The 21,810-nt window shown below is 40.2% G+C and overlaps 1 protein-coding gene across 2 annotated transcripts in view; it reads left to right on the plus strand.

Moving 5' to 3' along the window:
* Positions 1–18,842, plus strand: part of ubash3bb (ubiquitin associated and SH3 domain containing Bb) — a 39,116-nt gene extending 20,274 nt beyond the window's left edge. The window contains exons 2-14 of one of the 2 annotated variants that reach the window (XM_078246831.1): positions 10,515–10,568; positions 11,164–11,350; positions 11,812–12,010; positions 12,609–12,778; positions 12,910–13,118; positions 13,846–13,990; positions 14,305–14,428; positions 14,531–14,650; positions 14,762–14,854; positions 14,972–15,116; positions 16,879–16,985; positions 17,113–17,222; positions 18,550–18,842. In XM_078246831.1, coding sequence (XP_078102957.1) covers positions 10,515–10,568; positions 11,164–11,350; positions 11,812–12,010; positions 12,609–12,778; positions 12,910–13,118; positions 13,846–13,990; positions 14,305–14,428; positions 14,531–14,650; positions 14,762–14,854; positions 14,972–15,116; positions 16,879–16,985; positions 17,113–17,222; positions 18,550–18,687 — 1,801 coding nt within the window. In that variant the 3' untranslated portion in view covers positions 18,688–18,842. Of the gene's footprint in view, positions 1–10,514; positions 10,569–11,163; positions 11,351–11,811; positions 12,011–12,608; positions 12,779–12,909; positions 13,119–13,845; positions 13,991–14,301; positions 14,429–14,530; positions 14,651–14,761; positions 14,855–14,971; positions 15,117–16,878; positions 16,986–17,112; positions 17,223–18,549 lie in introns of both variants that reach the window. The other variant, XM_078246830.1, reaches the window with a different exon arrangement.
* The last annotated feature ends 2,968 nt before the right edge of the window (positions 18,843–21,810 follow it).

A 21,810-nucleotide genomic window follows, 5' to 3' on the forward strand; every position in this document is an offset into this window, starting at 1 on the left:
GTAACCCCAGGTTTTCTTGTTATGATAGGAGGGGGTTTCTTTTTTCATTTAACAGTGAGTCATGATACTCCATGATGAAATAGACCCACTGCATAAAGGATGCAGTGTGTCTGATGTCTGGTTGAGTAACAAGTACCAATGGAAATAATATTTCATATAGTAGTGGATTAATCATTGAAGCTATTAAAATATCAAACAAATGCCCATCCCAAGTTACCAGAGCTCAAAGCGAGGTCTTCAAACACTTTATTGTGTTTGACCAACAGTGATGATATGAAATGAGGAAAAGCTAACAGTTATCAGTATGAAAAGCTTTGCCGCAGCAGTAAATGCCAGTAAATGTTGGAAATTTTTACTTAATAAATTATTATATTATATATTATATATAAGTAATTATCAGTTGTTGATTACTGTCAATTATTAATGATCAATTATTGTCAAACAACTGTTCTGGAGAAGAAAAAATGTCATGAAATAAAGTTTAGTTTGACAACACAAACAAAATGAGACGTTTGTTAGAGAACTGTGGTAGCTACTTTTTGTTACATATTAGATTTTCCATGAAATGCTTAAATGGGCTGGACTTGATATTCAGAACATTAATATAGCAGTAAACAATTATTGACTATGTAAAGCTATAGTGAAGTAATGGTGTCTTCATCAGAGAATGATACTCCCTCTGTTTGTGTTGTAACCCGAGCTTCTCTGTTCTGTGTTTTGATGTGGGCAGTAAATTAAGATCGGACACTTATAATCCTCATCATTTTGCGTCTTTCATGACAAAATGTAGAGTGTTTGCACAAAGTAGTACACATGCCATGGACCCTTAACCAGAACACATAGACTCTCTAAACTCTTTCCCCATTTCCTTTGGCTTTCAGTCTAAAGCTTTTACCATTGTTCGTATTAATGTGTCTTGTACTTCTTTATATATTTTGTTTATTCTGATTACCTATTGTGTTTAAGGCCATCCTGTTATGTACTTAGTTTTAAAGTTAGCATTATGTGCTGCATGATGTATAGGTCGGAGCAGTGTTGTGTTGCGTGGGCGTGTTGCTCACTGACTTGTCTGTTCCTCTTCCTGTCTCTGAAAGTCAAACAGTTAACAGAGGATCTCTTTACGGTTGGAAAACTTGCTTTCACATCTCTGTGGGCGAGAAAGTACAAGTGGGTATCTCTCAAAAAAAGCCTTTAAGCTGATAGAAGGACTCTATGTGTTAATTAGGTGACACAAATGTGTATAGCTGTTGCATGTCACAGTATACATATTCTAAAATTGTTGCTTAAGCTGAAGTATTTCTTAGCCAGAAAATTATTCTAATGTGTGCAAGTAGTGTAAACAAAAAAGTTTAACCATTGAGTGGATCCAGCAGCTGGAGAGGAAACAACCTCATTGTGAAGTTGAGGAAAACCAGTGCAGCACTCAACAGCCTGAATTTAGTTTGATGTTTTTTCTCTATTTTCATTACTGATGAGAAAAAGTCATCATCAGGGGACATTTTCCTACAAAGACCTTTTATTCAGTCAGCTCTCAACCCACACTGTTCTGTGTACTCCCAGGTGGGGAGCCTCTCCGAGTTTTTGTTGGGACTGTCAGGCAGTGAAACAGCTGTAGAGCAGTTGTTCTATCATGGGGATGCAGGGAGTGGCAACCACCAGAATTTGACAAATAAATGACGCCGATATTAAGCTTTTAATACAATTTTGATATTCAGGGCTGTAACTTGGGATTATTTTGATTATCCATTAATCGACCAAATAATTTTGTCGATTAATCGTTAGGTCTGCACAATTTTTGAAAATTGTGAAAAATGTCCATCACAATTTCAGAGATTCCATTGTGACATAATTAGATGTCACGTTTTATCGTACAAAACCCAAATATTCACTTTACTATCATCAGCCGTTTTCTCATATGAACTCCAGACAATGTCCGACGAAATCAGTTGCGGACATTGTCCGAAGTTCCTCTTTTCAACATGTAGCACACAACAGGAAACTGTCTGTCTCAAACGCATTCTTGCTTACTGGAAATACTGCGTTTGGTTGAGGCGAGGTGTGGCGCCTGGGAATAGCGCGCAGGAGGCAGGACATGACGCAGATTACACTGCGGTCACATAGCATGTTTTTAATTTTGCCCATTATATAAACGTTATCAACACGTATACTCGCTCGCTGCAAATTCTCCGGACAATGAATCTTCAAACATGGGCTCAATCGGACATTACACAGACTTGGTACTTGGGAGCTGGCAGGATAAAGTCTGTTTAATGTCTGGTCCGGTCCAACTGATTTTGACATTTGCGTTTTCACATATAGCTCCGCAGGTTTTCAGGTTTGCAGTGCATGTGGATTTTTGACGCTTTTGCTTGAAAAATGCCATTTAAAAATTACACATGGTGGCTATTTAACTTAAGCATTTAATTAGCTGATTCCATTGCATATTAGACCATTGCTTATTATGCTTTTTGGCTTTTTCCCTTTCCTTTATAGTGTTGTATATCTTTTTTGTGCACGATATAGGTTTACAAAGTGAAAAAGCCCAAAGTCCACCCCAAAGGGACTTACCATCTCCAACAGAAAACACTGTTCACAAACTGCTCCAAACAGCTCTGTTGTAGTCCAGCCTTAACTTCCGTGACGAACATGCGTCACTTTGTAACACACGTTATAATGCTCGCCTAGCTGCTAGCGTGGCACGCCCTCATACTCTGCTTCTGACTGGCTAGTAGTCCTTACCTAGCTACTGCACATGTGCGACTCCCAACAAAGATGGAACAGAAGTGAGATAAAACAGAGAGCTCAACACACAGGGTGAAAAGAAGAGCTGCAGCAATGTGCAGTACAACAAAAATATGATGTTTTTTGAAAATTAAACCATGTAAACCTATTCTGATATAACCTCTAAATACAATTATGAACCTGAAAATGAGCATAATATGAGCACTTTAATATATTTAACTGTTTGGGCCCATAATTAACAAAATAAATTAATAATGCATAAATAATTCAATATATCTAATTTTTTGGGGGAAGAAGAATTACAGTATTATTCTAAAATAGTTTTTAAAAATTAGAGACTTTATTTTTTGTGTTTTGGGTAGGGGTATCACTGGGGCGGCTTGGGGCTCATGGCCTCAATGTTATTGGCTACGGCCCTGGGTAAAAATTAAAATGTTTGTTGTTTGAAGGCAGGTTATTTTGAGGCTATCAGTTTGGTACATCGTTGAAACCCTAGTGAAATGTTATTATTGCCAAAAAGACTATGCTGCTGTTTCTTACATAGACCAGTTGAAGTTACCTTCAAAGCGAACTTCATTTGCTTGATGCTTCATGTCTGTTCGTCACTACAGTTGATCTGTCATTTTCTGGTCCATAATGTGTGAGACTATATAGTAAAAGTAGGGTTGAAAGTGTGTGCAGAGTTGCATCATGAAGACTGAGGGCGTGGTGAGTAGCTGCCCTTTAAAGCTTCACACCAGACCTAACCGATCACTCCCGACTTTGATCAAAACCTCAGGCTAGGCTGCTCTACCATCACATTAGGTTTGATTTCTTTCATGATTTCAACTGAAATTAGTTTGCTTCAGAAAAAAGCTCCTTGCTTAGTTTACATGGGATCAACCTTGAGTCCCCACTAGCCTCTAATCGACATGTTTGACTCAGCTTAGTGCTCGCCTTATGAAACAACAACCCACAGCTATGGAAATCCTGAGAAGCAACAGAAAAGGAAACATGGGTCCGTTGTGGTTATTTTAAAGCTGTGATTCAGAAACAGGTACAAAAATGTAAAAAACATTAAAAAAAAAAAAGAAAGAAAAATAAACTCACTTTAAATTTAGCTACCACCTACCTCTGTTTGTTTGCAATGTTGTCTTACATATAAATAATCCCCTACACAACACTGTAGGTAGGAATGACCACAGGGGAACATAAGTCAAACGTGGAGGAAAGGTCATTCAGTCACAAAGAATCAAATGTCATGAACAATTCTGTTTCAAAAGCAGGAAACAGCACCGTCAAATTATAACCGAGAGAATAAAAATAAACTCAGAAAAAAAGAAAAAAGAAAACCAAGACTTTAAACACCTATTTTACATATAAAGGTCAGGAGCCATGGAGGGTACCACTCAATCTGTGAAAACAGTTTTGTAATGTATTCTGTGGCTCTGGAAGAACTTTGTCAAATCTGAGGAAAATAACCTGGATTATGTCATCAGGTTATCTGGAGTTCGGATTCAATGATTTGATTGAAAAAAAAATCGCTACAAACTGGTGGCGTAAAGTCTGAAAAAATGAGGGTATTTACCAGGCAGGGGAGGTCTAAGGAAAGATGCTATTAAGTTGTATTATAATTGTGGGATCCAGTGTTTTTGGAGCTTGATCCTTACTTAGAAGTAAAAGTCAGGATATCTTTGCCTCTGCTGCTTTGATTTTGACCATTCTTTTATTTTATTTTTTGGAATCTGTCTCTCACAAGTCCACTAACTTCATGGAAGTACAATACCAAATTGATTGATTAACCCTTTAATCCATCAGATTATAACCACGTATAGTTCATAGTTGCTAACAGTGGCTCAGGGAAGAACCACAAAATGTAATATTTATTGCACTATTGATCCTTAAATGATTTGTTTATTGAGGCAAGTTATGCACAACCACACATCCTTGTGTTCCTTCCTTAGTAAGTTATGTCTCATTTAGATTCAGTAACTGGTTACACCACATTTAGCAGCAATAAGTGCAACTGAAGACTGACAGTAGAACTGGCATGCTGCATGACCCTGCTTCAGTTTTAGCCTATGAACTACATGCCTGATGTGATTCTGCAGGATTTTCTCATACAGGGCAGAATCATGAGCTTATTGAAAGTCATACAAGTCTTGATGCAGAAGAAGCATCTGCAAACTGAGACACCGCTGCCACCACATGCGAGGGTCTTACCGTGGAATGCAGTGTTTGCTTTTCACCAGACATAACAGGGGCTGCCTAAGCCACACATATCCAGTTGTGAGTCCTCTGTTCATTAACATCTTCCCAGAAGTTGTGAAAATCAGTCAAGTGACATATATATTTGTCTTACTAAGCAATGCTTTCTGCCATGCTATTATTATTCTCTTCTCTCTGAAAGTGGCGTCATAAACTCAGGCTAGAGAAGTTGGCAAAGAAGTCTTGCAGACATAGGTTTTTTTGTAATTTCCTGAATGATTGTACACATTTATGTCTTATAGTTGCTAAGCTATGATTGGACCATTGGTGGAAGGGTTTAGTGATCAGCCAGTTGGGTTGTGAAAATAAGATACTGAGAGCACATTAAACACCTATTTGCATAAAAAAAGTGTAACTGATTTATACCTATAATGTCTTTGAAACTCCTATCTTAAAGTCATTTCGGATGCAGCAGCTTTTTCCATCTGTGCAGTCCCTTTTCTGTTTAGCTGTACATTTGTCATGACAAACAAGGAACCGGGAAAAATTGTTAGTTGCAGTTGTGACTGATTCATAACAACTTATAAGGTCATATAATGGCATTTCATAGCTCAAATTCATTGATGCTTATTTAGTGATATGTAGCATCTACATCATAGAATAACATGTTGCTGTTGTTTAGGGATGATACGCATACTGTTACCTTTAAGCAGTTTGGCTTATATGTATGGTTGTCTGTAGTTCATATTTTGTATATATATACATATATATATACATATATATATACACATATATATATATATATATATTAAAATGACATTTGAGTGAATATCTACAGTAAGTGACACGCGTCTTGCACACTAACATGGTGTCAAAGCGAATGACGTACTGTATGTTTCACAGGACCCACTTCTCCTTTCCAGTTCTATCTCATGGTTGTGAAAGCCTGATGTGTTTCAGTCAGATCTTGGATTAGCACTAACCCAGGTGTTAGTAGCTTTCTTTTATGTTATCTATCTCTGGCTTGATTTACTGTTTTCTGGTGTGGGTGTGGGTGTGGGTGTTAAGTGGTTTAAAGCCCTTCCTCAAACAGCTTCCTTCAGCCGCTGCACTCTCTTCCTTCTTTCTGATTCTCTCACGCACATATATGCAATGGTATGTAGGCCTACACCTGTGGGACAAAGCAGCTTCAAAAAGCCAAGCAGCCGCTAGCACACCAGTGAGCTGACTCTGATGACTCTGCCTGCCTTGCTGTAGTCACAGCTGCTGAGCACTGTGGTGAAGATGCAAAAAAAAAAAATATTGTGTTTTTTCCCCCCTGGTAGATATGGCATGTCTATCTTGTGCCTACAGACCAGTTTTACTTTGGCCTTCCGAAACAAGTGTGGTTTAAAAAAAAAAAATTCTGTGTTGCTCTCTGCTGATGATGTGATAAATTGCTACATGATACATGCAGTTCCAACCTGAGAAGAATAAACTTAACTCCAGGCAAAACACCCCAATCCACAAGATATTCACCACCATCAACTTAAAGGGGAACTATGCAGTTTTTTTTCAGCTTAATTTTTCGTGTTGAATGGTGGTCGTCTCGCTCCCCCCTAGCGCCTGTGAGTGGAAAAACCACCATGGCAACTTTTGGCCGGCGAGCCCACACCCACACCAGAAAACAGCGTCAGGAAGTATCGCGTGATATCAGGTCTCGCGATGCAACGAATTGCTTCACTGCACTGCACACATACGCCCATTCAGGAACCGTCTAGCAAGGTAGCGATGGAGTTTTTCACACTATCGTCATGGCTGAGCCGGCAAAAAAAACCAACAGAAAGCTAGGAAAGCATTGTCGGAGGAACAGAGAAAGAGGAAACGGCAGACTGACCGAGCGAGAAGTCAGACACAGGTAAACATAGGAGCTGCCAAATATCTATTCTGAAGCTGTAGGGGGAGCTCTATAGAGAAACCTGCAAGCAAAAAGCAAAGAAAACAGCGAAGAAATGGCCAAAACTGCATAGCGCCCCTTTAAGCCATAAATATCAAAACTCAAATGAAAGACCCACATTTGCAAACACATATACTGTATATCAACATCATCAGGTCTTCTTTGGGGCAGCATACTTTTATGTCCCTTTTCAACACACAATGTATAAATATAACAACCTGTTAAAATGTTGTTTTTTAAATTGCGATCTGTGATCCAGCTGTGAACCAAAGATTAGCCACAGCATTAAAATTCAAAACACAAACCTGTTATGTCCCCCACTGATTGGCTTGTCTTTTATTATAATGATTAACCCTAGACAACAAATTCTGACTTACTAATGTTTGTTGTTGATGATGTTTAAGGTTTGTTCACATCAGCAATGTTTGTCAAGACGGCAGCTAAACAGGTCTATATTCATATAAAAAAAAACAAAAACAATTGGTACAGTATAAGTATAGGTAAAGTTGGTTCAAATGTACTGGTTGGTCCTGTAAAGCAGCATTAATAGTTGGTTTTTTTTATACTGTGGCAGCAGAGCACTAATACAAGCTGTAAAAACACACCTCTGCCCTATTATCACCTTGTGTGAGTTGCTATTTCACAATTTCTACAATTGTTTTTTATCTACACGTTCAGCAGACAGAGCAACATTAGCATTCATTTGGAGTTGTGTTTTTCTGAGGAAAACATCTGGCTCTGTGGCAGCTAGATGTTTGACTTTCTTAGCTAGTTGCTAACCTTGTCTGCTGTTTGGTGCTGAGCAGGTTGCTTACAGTGGCTTTTGTAAACAACTGCCTGCAGCTGGAAATAGGGTTGTTGTGAGCAGTGAGACTCAATTGTAGTACATTTGCTAAACATTTAGCTAAAGTAAAAAAGGCTAGAAAGCTCAACAGACCCAGATTTGGGGGATCATTTGCTGTGGCCTGCAAGCAGGCCGTTTCACATTACACATTACACAGTTATATGAATCATTGTTTTTTGTTTTGCAATATTGGTATAACTTTAAAGTAATGTTTCTATTGGCACTAAGTAGTACATAGCGACACTCATATTGGTGTGACAGTGTAGTTCTATTTTTCACCCTTGCCTGATTCAATCTGGTGAAAACACTGCATGCTTGAGCTTATTTTCTGTCTCAATTTTGTTTCAACCTGTCTGTGGTCAACATTATTAATACAGATTATTGGCACACACTATTTATTATAAGAACATTATTGGTTTTCAATCCAAGCATATTTGCAGCCATCTTCAAAGACCTGTAATAATCAAATCCTGATAACGTTGTCAGTGTGCAGTCATTAACGCACACACATACACTCACACACGCACACACACACACACACACACACACACACACACACACACACACACATACACACACACAAACCTCTCTGTAGTGGTCCCACAATCCACAGGAACAACATCTCATGCCGTGCTGAGGAAGCTGCTCGTTCCCCAGAGATTAAAACCACATTAGCATGTACACGCTCTTATCTTCTGAGTGGCAGCTAATTAGATTCTTCAGCTCTAATATGAATAATCTGATCTGCCTTTTCCTTCTCCTGCTTATCAAGCCTCCAGGTGTTGCTGAGGGAAGGACGGAGACATGAACAGATAAATCGCTGTCCTCTACGCTTCTTAAATCTCTGGTAATGCATTACGTATCCCAGCAAATTAAAACACCTACAATGTGCAAAATGTCGTCATCACGAGCTGCAATCTCGATTGTTTTGTAAAATCGGGACTTAAATATCTTTATTCACATCAGAAAGCAGCTTGAAGCCAATTAGTTCAGCAGTCACACTGCTCTCTTATATATAATAATAAGGCAGTGGTGGCCTAAAGAGCCACCACTTAGAGAAGAGAGCTTGTGACCAGGAGGTCGTCGGTTCAATTCCCAGACCAACAGGATAAAAAATCTGGCTGGGGAAAGTGAAAGAGCAGCGCTTGTCCCTCCCTCATTATCACCACTGTGGTGCCCTTGAGCAAGGCCCTTAACCTCTAACCGCTCCAGTGGCCAGTGCTGCTAAGTGGCCAGCAGATCAGACTGTGGTTGTACTGGGCAGCTTCCAGGTATGAATGTATAACTGTGTGAATGTGATCACGGTGTTCCTGCAAAAGAGAGGCTGCCTTCCCTGAATAAATAAAAATACACAGTTAGAAAATCTTAATACACACTGTGAGGTGGTTCTTCACTGAAGCTATAACACACTTCACATGGATGAATACCTCTTTACAAGTAACTGGGAGTCCTTCGTTAGTCATGCAGGGGTCATTGTTGTGAAAGGAATCTATGTAAATGTCTTCCTACACATGCTATGTATCACCCTCCCCACTGCGTTGAGGGAGCTTTCCGACGCTTCCTCTGACCATATTGTCCTGCCAGTAATCGGTGCATTGCTCATGTTTTATCTTTCTCAGATCGTGGTGTAACATAAATGTACAATTACTCATTGACCCACTCTGACCTTTCAGATTAAAAGGTGGGAGTAGACTTGTTCATCGCACAGATACAAACTATTTTTTGTTCATGTTCTCTGGCTCTCCTTTTTCGTTACCCAAGGTGCATTTGCATTATTGTTGCTAACGAGAGCGGACATCTTTCCTACTGGAGTCATGGCTATACGGTTTTGTTATTTTGCTTCTTTTTTTTTATACATTAAAACAATGCGGTGAAGCATAGAGAAAGCAAGAGAGAGCTCAAAATTCATAACAGGCGCTGCATAATTGAATATAAAATGTTGCTCTGATTCTGCTGAATGTGTACTGTTTTAGCTGAAACGATAATATGTCAATGCTTTCAGCTCATTTCATTGCCCCAACGTCCAAAATCAATTAATGCATCTTTAAAATGAATTCTACATACATTTGCACAATCTTCTTACAAATCTATAGCCTATCTTGTTTGAACAGAACCTCATGTCCTGTTCATACTGGATACACATCTTAAGTTCATCTTGAGTTAAAATGTAATGATATAATTAATTTACTGACTGAAGTGCATACAAAACAGTAATTTGTTAGCAATGACAGAAAAGGTAGTTTGTTTCTTCCACCAAAAAATGCATTTCCATTTGACATTGTAAGGGTTTTCTCTCTGAGTTGACAGTTGCTGAATTTCTGTTTAGATATTCACTTCAGCCAGTCACAGCAGGGAAACGCTGAATAATTCACCAGTCCCCCCCCAGTGATACTGTTTGTACGCGTCCCCAGTGGCAGTTCTGTTCTGTCAACAACTTTAACCCTTTTCTATATTATTTCCTTTTCCTTTTAAGCCGTCACTTGCATCTCTAACTGTTTACAGATTTTCCACATAGGTGTGGACCCAAAACAGTTCTCCTCCTGATATTTGCCATCTGCTGCCAGAAAAATGTGTCCTGAGGATACAAACTACTGTACAAAGAAGATCAATGAGTCTCTCTGCTGCTTAACTCATTCAGACACTTCTCTGGGTTTCTCAGTGCCGCACTGCACTGGCTAGTCTTACACTGTTACTGCACACATTTCAGACTATAGATAATTAAAATGTGGGTAAACGTTGGCATTCTTAGTGTTGTTGAGGACATGATTAGATTTTATTTTCTTTCTCTGTTGTGCTCTTTTACAGACTGAAAGCTCTGGTATCAACAGGAGGTCGGAGTGTGCAAGCAGCATGTGACTGGTAAGTTAAAACAACAAATGTGTATACAGTACAAGTCAAGGGGGAAATGTGTGTTATACTGCCCTCTGCTGTCAAAGGGTTTTAAACAGTAGATACGTTATGATAATTGATTTATTGATTTCTTTTGAGCAGCCCTCTCATTTTATTGTGCTCTGGTCTTTGAAAAATGCACTCTCAATGGCAACAAATTAAATCATGAACACATTTAAGAGTTTCATGAAATTCCTCTCAACAGATTCAATCCCAGATTCTTGAATATTTGTGACCACCAAACACATGAAGGCTCCTGGCAATAAAAAAAAAGTCTCCCCTTATATGTCTAGGGCAAGTGTGACATTATGTATGTTTCCTTTTATTGGTATTAAGATTTATAATTATTATTGTTTTAATTATTATTTATTCATGTATTTTTTCTATTTAAATGTGTGGTTATACAACATGTGGTATTCTTATTTCTTGTTTACTTCTTGTGCTGTTTGTATTGAAAATGACAATAAAACGTTGGTCATGAAAAAGAAATGAAATGAAAAATAACGGCATTATAAAAAGACTGTCCACTTAGCACAGTAGACATGGGACTTTTCCTTCTCCCCAGGCTGTTCTCCCATGTGGATGACCCGTTCCTGGACGACCCTCTGCCCAGGGAATTTGTCCTATACCTGCGACCCAGCGGACCACTACAGAACCAGCTCTCACACTTCTGGCAACAGAGCCGGGTCACTTGTGGAAAAAACAAAGCCCACAACATTTTCCCTCACATCACCCTCTGCCAGTTCTTCATGGTGAGTTGGAGCTGTACAGTTTTATGAGCTCATTCCTCAGACCGTAAATATCAGTTGGATTCTGATTGCATGATTATCTTTTTATCCTTGTGTGTAATGCCTCTTTCATACATGTGCCTTGTTACGTTAATGTGATTGCAATTTGGCATCTGAATAAGCAGCCGAGTCACTTTTACGTAAAAGTGACAACATCATTTTTACTCAGTGGGACACAGTAAGAGTTTTTGCAACACTTTGAACACAGCTGGAGTCTGAATTAAATGCCATCAGATTAACATAAAGACCATAGCATGCACAGAGAGAGATCTTGCACCTTATTAAATGTCCCGTCTTGTCTGAATGAATCTGTAACAAACTTTTATGTAATGGACAGCTCTGCCTGAAGGACAAAGAGCCATTACTTTAACAGAAAGATAAGGCGAGCAATGTTACATATTGTCACCCCTCCTCCTTTCACACAGTGTGCAGACCACCAAGTAGAAGCTCTTTGCGAGGCCCTCCAGGCCTCCGTCCAGCAGTGGCGGGGTCGATTTCCCAGCCCATTGCCTCTAGAGCTCTACACTTCCTCCAACTTCATTGGTCTTTTTGTGGAGGAGCAGGTGGCTGACATCCTCAGGCAGTTTGCGACCGACTTCGCCACAGAGGCCGCCAGGACGGCAGGTAGGAACCACAAGCACTAGAGTAAAGGGGAACACAGTATATACCCAGAATGCCCTGGGTTTAGAGCATGTTTAGGATCTTGGCTGCATGTCTTCCCTTTTACTTTATCTGCCCCATCCTAACTTTCTCTATTACTGTATTCAGCATCAGTTCATCGTTATTTAATGAGTTAATGAGTGGTGACCAGCTGTCTTTTCCAGCAGTGGCAGTGAATGATTGGTCAGGATGGCGGTCGTGTTGGGTTATTAAAGCACTCACTCAATTAGTAACTGTCATTTTTTTTAAACACAGGCGAAAATTAGACTGACTGCCAAACAGTATTTCAGGCAGCTAAGTGCCAAATCAGATTGGAGCCGTGGTGTTAGCGCTAATACTCATATCTTTGCTTCTGGTAAAGAGAAAGATTAGAGCGTGTCATCCAAATCTGATGTGGTCATCTCTAATGCTTTGAGCAGTTTTACCTGACTGCAACTTCTTGATCTCAATGTTTTTCACTTTTGTATAATAAGAAACACTGCTGATTTAGCATTTTCTTATGGTAAATTGTTGGTGTAACATACTACGTAAAACAAAGGCCTGTCTCATCTTTTATTTCCAGAGGTCCATGTGGAGCCTCATAAGAAGCAGCTCCACGTAACTCTGGCCTACAACTTCCCCACCAATCACCTCCCATCACTGGAGAAACTGGCCAAGGGCATCGAAGTCAAGCTAGGCTGTGATTGGCTGGCAGTCCTGTTCTCCCGGGACATTCGTTTTGCAAACCATGAGGTGGCTAATATTCATACTAACAATGCATGCTTCTAGGTCACAGATATATATTAACCAACAGCATCACAACAAATTGACACATGATTATTAGTTCTAAATGTCAATAAGTCACTAAATAATTGCCTCTGCAGACCCTGCGGGTGATGTACCCCTACTTGCCTCAGAATGAGGATGAGCTGGAGCTGGTTCCTGGTGATTTTGTCTTCATGTCTCCAGTGGATCAGGGCAGTACCAGTGAGGGCTGGGTGTACGGGACCTCGCTGGCCTCTGGGCTGTCTGGCCTGCTGCCTGAGAACTATGTCAGCCTGGCCGATGAGTCCAACACCTGGGTCTTCCATGGGTGAGCAGAGCACCTCACACCGGCACAAGAGGTGGTCTTAATTAACTAAACAAGATAAACGGATAAAAAACATCAACATTATGATTAAAAAAAATATACAGAAAACACCTGTTTGACACGGGACGAGAATAAAGTAGGTATTTATTAATGTCTTTAAAACAGTTGCCTAATATCTCCCAAGCTCGGGATGGGGATGTAAGGGTATCCAAAACTTTGTAGACCTGATTATCATACAAGTCACTGTGGACAGTGGGTCCCAGAGGGTGATTCCTAATAACTATGGTGACCCCTTGATCTTTCATAATGCAACCATCAGATCAAAATGTCCTCTTGTACACAAGAAATATCATTTTGAGCACATTCATCCTTCCTGGAGGATGAACCCTCTTGATTTTCATTATTTTTTTTTTTTTTTTTTAATCACTAAATGGCGATGCTGTTTCTAAATTACTTCAAACCTAGTTTGGAATTTCTGTACTGCAATTTCTTGTTACATATCGTCCGACATGTACAGCAATACCGATATATCTGTGATAAGCAAATATCGGCTCTAAAAAGAAGCTCTAAACAAAAACAAACCCCAAATAAACAAATACACCATATATCAAAAAGTTGTTGTAGCTGTTGCCAACATACTCCATGGACCAGTTTTTCATAATTTGCCGAAAGAAAGAAATGATCTAGTTTGTACTGCATACTGGATGTCTGTTCTGCTCGTCCACCACAGCTCCCATTCATTCTTCAGCTGTGGGCCCAGTGACAAAACCAGCAAGGAAAGAGGGATGTTTGATGCGCTGCTGGACAGCCGACGCCCTGACAACACCAGTCCTGGAGACACACCCTCCCTCAGTCTCATTTGTCATCCAATGCAGGTACATTTGTTTCATGACTTTTACGTAAACAAGATTCACATGATATTGTAGCTTTGTATCTGCAGAGTGCCTTGATAGCAGTGCATGCCAAGTTACCACAACATCCCATGTTCGATTCCAGCTTTGGGACATTTGTTGTCATGTCATGTCATACCCCTCTCTCTCTCTCTCTCTCTCTCTCTCTCTCTCTCCATATCTCCAGTCTCTGCCTCTACACTGTCATCCGTAAAAATAAATGCCACATAAAAAAGAATCTTAAAAAATGTATACACATTTTCACAAAGCAATTTACTGATGCCTTTTATTTGCAGCAGGTCCTGCGGATTAGTGGTAGTCACTCTAGGCAGCCCAAGCGGACACTTTTTGTCTGTCGGCACGGTGAGAGGATGGATGTGGTCTTTGGCAAACAGTGGCTCTCCCTCTGCTCCGACACTAAAGGTGAGAAGTCGAAGGTATAGGTAGACAATAGGAATAAGCAAAAGTACTGCACATTAAAGAAACCACTGTACATTTGACAATGTGTGCTTTGTTGTTCTGCAGGTAGATATGTACGTTCCAATCTGAACATGCCTCCCAGTTTGCCGCTGTGGGGAGGACAGAGAGATTACAACATGGACGCTCCCATCACTGTGTTTGGATCCACTCAGGCTCGAATAGTGGGTACGTCCCCAATATAGATCTAAATGATGCACTACATCTGGTGTCAGAGGACTAAAGGGCAGTCTGTCATTTTGTTTATGAAATGTGTGTGCTTAATATTTGCTTTGTCAGGTGAAGCCCTATTAGAGAGTAACACAGTGATAGACTTTGTGTACTGCTCTCCCTCTCTGCGATGTGTTCAGACTGCACAGAACATCCTGAAAGGTAAGAAGAGTCTCATCGAAAAAAATATCATGGATGGGTGATGCTCCAACATTCACAACTCATGGGGGTCCCACAAAGAACCCATGTTTTTCCAATGAATTGTGTTTATGTAAACAGGTCTGCAGCAGGACGGTAAGCTGAAGGTGCGAGTGGAACCGGGGCTTTTTGAATGGACCAAGTGGGTTTCTGGAAATTCCCTGCCTGCATGGATACCTCCCACTGACCTGGCTGCAGCCCACTTCAGTGTGGACACAACATACAGGTAATACTTACAAGGCAGAACACACCTGTTTCAATTAATACAAGTTAATGTGAGTTATTAATCATGTAAACGTATTTGTCATCTGCAAAACTTCTCATCTACTTTTACAAAATGATACCTAGATGTTTGCGTACCAGAAATGCCAATTTATTGTATTATCTGGCATTTTTGACTCAAGCATCTTAAAGAGTTGTTATTTTATGTTGCATATATTTGTTGGGAAATGTGTAGCATTCACATAATCAGTCACAAAGGCAATGGTCTGACTCTCTTTGAGCTGCCTGGCTTAACTGAACCTAACATGGGTGATCCTGGATAATAACAGGTATCATGAAGCTGGTTATTAACTGGCTCTATAGCTCTGAATCTTAATTACATGTATTGTCAACAGAAGCATGTACATGGAGTGCCATGTGACAGGAGATTTAACCGTGATACCCACAAGGGAAACTAGGTTATAAAAGCCGCTGATCATTGACTGTGGGCTTTTTGGTTGGACTGCAGCAAAACAGGGGCCAGCCCGATAAACATGAAAGTCTGTCACTAAATGAGTGACACTATTGGTCAGTGCAGTTGGAGTTTCCCCATTGAGCGTTGCTCTTTTCAAATGGAACGATGCGACAGTGTTTCCGCTGGGGACTTCTTTGCCTCTGCGAATAATCATCTGATCCACTTTCTCAATACAAATGCGGTCGTTGTTTCTACGTTTCTAACGTGTTTGTTACCCTTCCTGCAAACCGCGACCCAAAAAGCCTCAAAGCCTACAAATTTAGGGTAAGCTCTAAAATATCACCATTTTTGGTGCCACTCTTTTTTTTCTGTATACATTTCTATTTTCCTGTATGTGTGTCTCAAACATGCAGTGTTTCAGTCCTATATTTGTATGGCGTTAACACAGTTTGATGCATATGTTACAAACGTAGCGTAGTGACCAGACAGTTGTTGGCGATCAGAGCAGAGAAGAAATTAACAGTTAAGTTGTCAAGTTGTAATGAGTGTAGGTTTCAGTTTGTCAATGAATAAATGCTACAAGCATCAACTTCGGCCCTGGAGGCAAAACAAAGTCCTTCTTGTGAAGGAAAGTTGTCTTGCTCTGTTTTTCCGTAATACCCAACATTTAAAGGCTGTGGGCATGTTCATATGTCATGGGATACAACCTAGGTCTGTTGTGTTTAACAAAGTAACATTAATTACACAATAACACTTTAGATGAGTAAGCCATAACAACAAATTGTTGCAAATAACATGATTATAATGTTGAATTTAAATTAAAGCAGTCCTTAATTATTTCACTCAAACATAGCTTAACCATGTCATGTGATGTGCTACTTCAGTACACTGTGAGAACAAATATTACTGGGATAACTACAGAAAATTGCAGATGAACGTTTAATATCCATACCTTCACGTGAAAATGCTGCCACAATTAAGTACTTTTAACCATAATAAAGTTTCAACCTAGTCTTGTTTCATTATAAATCCTTTGCTTGCTTTTTGCAATTTTTCTGTTTGCCTCTCTAAACAAAATGGTAAAATCCTGAACCCGCTTCCCAGTTCTTCCTCTGTGTGTGTGTAGTGTGATGATCCACACAATATTTAGTGCATACACTGAATACATTCACTGAAAACAACCCCAAACACGCCCAAACTACAGTGCACTTCCAACAAATGCCTCAAGTTGTATAGTTGTATAAAACAACTGCAACACAATTTTTTATATGTGCCATTAGCTTTCTAATATTTGGTGTTTGCCTCCATATAGACCTCTGATGCCAGTCAGCAAGCTCACTGTGTCTGAATCCTATGAAAACTACATGAGCCGGAGCTACCAAGTGACCAAAGATATCCTGTCAGACTGTAAAAACACTGGTAAGAGACACACTGCAGAGCTTTTGGAGCATCTGGAAGAGGTTGTTGAGCCTGTGGAGGTGAACTTTTACTTCATTGTTTGTCCACTGCTGATGTTGCATCCTGCCTGGTTTCCAACTCTCCATAGGAAACAACGTGCTGATTGTTGCCCACGCTTCTTCCTTAGAGGCTTGCACACGCCAGCTGCAGGGCCGCGGCCCACAGAGCGCCAAGGACTTCATCCAAGTAGTCCGAAAGGTCTGTTATGTATATCTTTCTTTTATCTAGTGTATCTGATTGTTTTTACTTTTCTACATCCCACTTTCCTATCCATCCATCATTACTTCCATCTGGTTTATTTAGTTCCTCTCCCTATGGCCATTGTGGCTGGATGTGCAAATACACCAGTACACACCTTAAACTGCAGAGATGAAAGGAATCCATGTGTATAAATGAAAAAAAGAAGAAGAAAAAATTAACTTAAACCAAGTTGTTAAAATGTTCAAAAAGTTTTTGTTTTATTTACCTGAGCAGTAGACTGAATCTCCAAATGGAAGGTGCTTTTAGTAAATCTTTAGCACCAAAAGACATCAGAAGCATGTTTGGATACTCAAGAATGTAATTTTATTTGTCAGCTAAAGGACACAAAAGATAATGTTGCATTCCCACATTGTAGGAAATAAATAACCAATCTGAACGGATGAATGCGTACACGTGCGACACCATAAAAGTTATATTACAAGCCATGGTTTATACCACTAAAAATCTGCTCTATTTAAGACATGTCTTCTTCTGTGACTGAAAGCACATATTACAATTAGTTTCAAACTCCAGCTTGTTGAGTTCGACCACTCTGACCTGACTTGATAAACAAGGAGGCAACTGATCCCTTGTCCCATGCTTGTTCTCGCATGCTCACAACTAGTGACATACAGTCATATTTGTGGTGTTTGTGGATTCCTACCAGACTAAACTCCCTCTAAAGAAGTTATACATCCTATGTATCCTGAAACAGAAAAGAATAAGGGACACTAGTATTCTGAAAAAGTTGATTTGCATTGAAAACAGATTGAAATAGTCCTTCTACACTGGCAGATATTTCTCCAATTTCATAAGATAATAAAACGGACTATAGGACTAAAATGACTTGATAAGAGGGAGGTTTTATTTTTTTTAATCATGTTTTAGAAGTTTTGTAAAGAATGTAAAATATTAAACAGCAAAGTAACTATAGGGGCCAGATAAAAGTGGTGGAGTAGTTCCCTCTAAAATGTAGTAAAGTAGAAATATAAAGTAGCATGGAATTGAAAGACTTAGTACTTAATAAGTTTTTTAACAGATTTTGAACAATCACTGTCCTTAAACAACACTATGATGATGAAGCCTTAATATATTACCATACAACATTTTTTGATTGGATTCCATATGATGATGTACCATTATTACTGTAAATCATTATTACTGTAACTGTAAAATGCGCCCCCTGCATAAATATGCGGACTTTGGCTGATTATGCATTGAATTATGCGATCGCATAATCGCATTTTTCTGGAGGGACTGATTAATTCCTCTGCTTGGTCCTTAGATCCCCTACCTGGGCTTCTGTTCGTGTGAGGAGCAGGGAGACACAGGGGTTTGGCAGTTAGTGGACCCTCCCATCCTCCCCCTCACACATGGGCCAAACCACTCCTTTGACTGGCGGGAGACACTTCTGCAAGAATGACATCTGATCTGATCTCCGTCCAACCTGTTCATACTGTGCTCTCTCCCATTGACTGCTGTAACACGTTTCAGACCAGTGCCCCCAAAATACTGGAACCTTTCTCTTTTCAGCCTCTTTACACAGCTAGTGGCTTAGCAGTGACGGTCTGAAGAAGCTTCCTGAGCAGTAGACTGAATCTCCAAATGGAAGGTGCTTTTAGTAAATCTTTAGCACCAAAAGACATCAGAAGCATGTTTGGATACTCAAGAATGTAATTTTATTTGTCAGCTAAAGGACACAAAAGATAATGTTGCATTCCCACATTGTAGGAAATAAATAACCAATCTGAACGGATGAATGCGTACACGTGCGACACCATAAAAGTTATATTACAAGCCATGGTTTATACCACTAAAAATCTGCTCTATTTACGACATGTCTTCTTCTGTGACTGAAAGCACATATTACAATTAGTTTCAAACTCCAGCTTGTTGAGTTCGACCACTCTGACCTGACTTGATAAACAAGGAGGCAACTGATCCCTTGTCCCATGCTTGTTCTCGCATGCTCACAACTAGTGACATACAGTCATATTTGTGGTGTTTGTGGATTCCTACCAGACTAAACTCCCTCTAAAGAAGTTATACATCCTATGTATCCTGAAACAGAAAAGAATAAGGGACACTAGTATTCTGAAAAAGTTGATTTGCATTGAAAACAGATTGAAATAGTCCTTCTACACTGGCAGATATTTCTCCAATTTCATAAGATAATAAAACGGACTATAGGACTAAAATGACTTGATAAGAGGGAGGTTTTATTTTTTTTAATCATGTTTTAGAAGTTTTGTAAAGAATGTAAAATATTAAACAGCAAAGTAACTATAGGGGCCAGATAAAAGTGGTGGAGTAGTTCCCTCTAAAATGTAGTAAAGTAGAAATATAAAGTAGCATGGAATTGAAAGACTTAGTACTTAATAAGTTTTTTAACAGATTTTGAACAATCACTGTCCTTAAACAACACTATGATGATGAAGCCTTAATATATTACCATACAACATTTTTTGATTGGATTCCATATGATGATGTACCATTATTACTGTAAATCATTATTACTGTAACTGTAAAATGCGCCCCCTGCATAAATATGCGGACTTTGGCTGATTATGCATTGAATTATGCGATCGCATAATCGCATTTTTCTGGAGGGACTGATTAATTCCTCTGCTTGGTCCTTAGATCCCCTACCTGGGCTTCTGTTCGTGTGAGGAGCAGGGAGACACAGGGGTTTGGCAGTTAGTGGACCCTCCCATCCTCCCCCTCACACATGGGCCAAACCACTCCTTTGACTGGCGGGAGACACTTCTGCAAGAATGACATCTGATCTGATCTCCGTCCAACCTGTTCATACTGTGCTCTCTCCCATTGACTGCTGTAACACGTTTCAGACCAGTGCCCCCAAAATACTGGAACCTTTCTCTTTTCAGCCTCTTTACACAGCTAGTGGCTTAGCAGTGACGGTCTGAAGAAGCTTCCTGCCTGAACATGAGGAGCCCAGTCCCAGCCGGTGAATGGTTGGTGAACTGACTGACTCTATGGCTGGTTTCAACAATAATTGTCCAATCTCAAATGTCTTTGCATTGCTATGTTGATTGAGGGAGACGTTAGTTTGGGCACTATGGATGTTAGCTGCACTGTGTGGGAGAGCTTTCACTGACTGAAATCCAGCTGGATTATGTGTAGACATTTTCATCTCAGTCTCAGAACATTTTGTGAAATTAGCACATTTTATAACATATAACAGTGTGCTTTTTGTGTGACTAGTAGGAAAAATAATTTCTTACCAACAGGCATGTATAACATTAAGAAAGCAGTATGTTTACTCTGACTAGATGTTAGAAACCCTTGATAATTCAGCACAAGCGCTGTTGTTGGAGATGTCTTCTTGGGTGGGGTTGGATTGGGGGATGACCGCCTGGTGCCTCCAATACGACACATCATCAGTTGTGCACCCCGGCCTCATTGGGTGTTTCGGCCTTTTATCACAATACACCCTCACCCGAGGCTGGCCCACCGCAGGCTGATCAGACCTGGGTGTGTGTCGCACTGGAGGCTCCATGAGGTCACTTGGCAGCACAGTCTCCTTCCGCTTCAGCCACACCCAGTGACTGCTTCTTTCAGCAGCAGTTGCAAGATCTTTGATGGTCTTCCGCTGAGCCTGTCCAACCTCCTTTAGTAGCCTTGTGGTGGAACTAGCTAGAAAGCCCCTGCAGCCCACTACCAGCCCCTGGTCTTCTGCTTCGGCAAAGTTTGCATATCGCAACCTTTTCCTTTCAAATGCCTCATCGATGGCTTCCTCCCAAGGGACTGTCAGTTCCACTATATAGACACGTCGACAGGATTTGGACCAAAGGACCAGGTCTGGGCGCAGGTTGGTCGCTGCAATTTCGGGGGGGAAGGTGAGCCTCTGACTTAAGTCTACCTGCATTTCCCAGTCCCGGGCTGCGTTCAGTGGGCATGAGTCTGGAGGCGATCGGTTGGTCGACCGTTTCTCCCCTTCCCGGATGAAGGATGTTGGTTGCCGGAAGGTAGTCAGGGCTTCTAGGGGCATGGCGTTGACGGTTACCCTCTTACTCTCCAGTGTAGCAGCCAGGCACTTCAGCACTTGGTTATGGCGCCAGGTGTATCTGCCTTGAGTAAGGCTGGTCTTGCAACCCACCAGGATGTGTTTCAGGGTTGCTGGGGCAGGACTATTGGTAGAAGAGTGACACTGAAGTAATGCCATGAAAAGCAAACGCGCGGAAGTCGAGATTTTAGCTATCTGTATTTTCAGCTAGGAGGACTCAGGTTTTATATTTAACTCGTCAGTTAAGTTAATTTTCACTGAAAAATGTCAGCTAATGTCTGCCAAAAAGTTTTTGTTCCCTAAATATGAACTGTATAACTCTAAACTCTAATTGGTTTACTTGCCTAAATGTAGCTAGCTAATGTTAAACATAAGCTGTGTCTGACCACACTCAGCATGTCATTGTTTTAATATGTTAACATTGCAACATACAAATACACATTTTAACATGCTAAAGTTAGAATAAAACGTCTACATTGCTAAAACGAGCATTACCGGTTCAAAGTAAACATTTTAACA

Source organism: Sander vitreus, chromosome 3, assembly GCF_031162955.1.
Source record: "Sander vitreus isolate 19-12246 chromosome 3, sanVit1, whole genome shotgun sequence".
Lineage (NCBI taxonomy): Eukaryota > Metazoa > Chordata > Actinopteri > Perciformes > Percidae > Sander > Sander vitreus.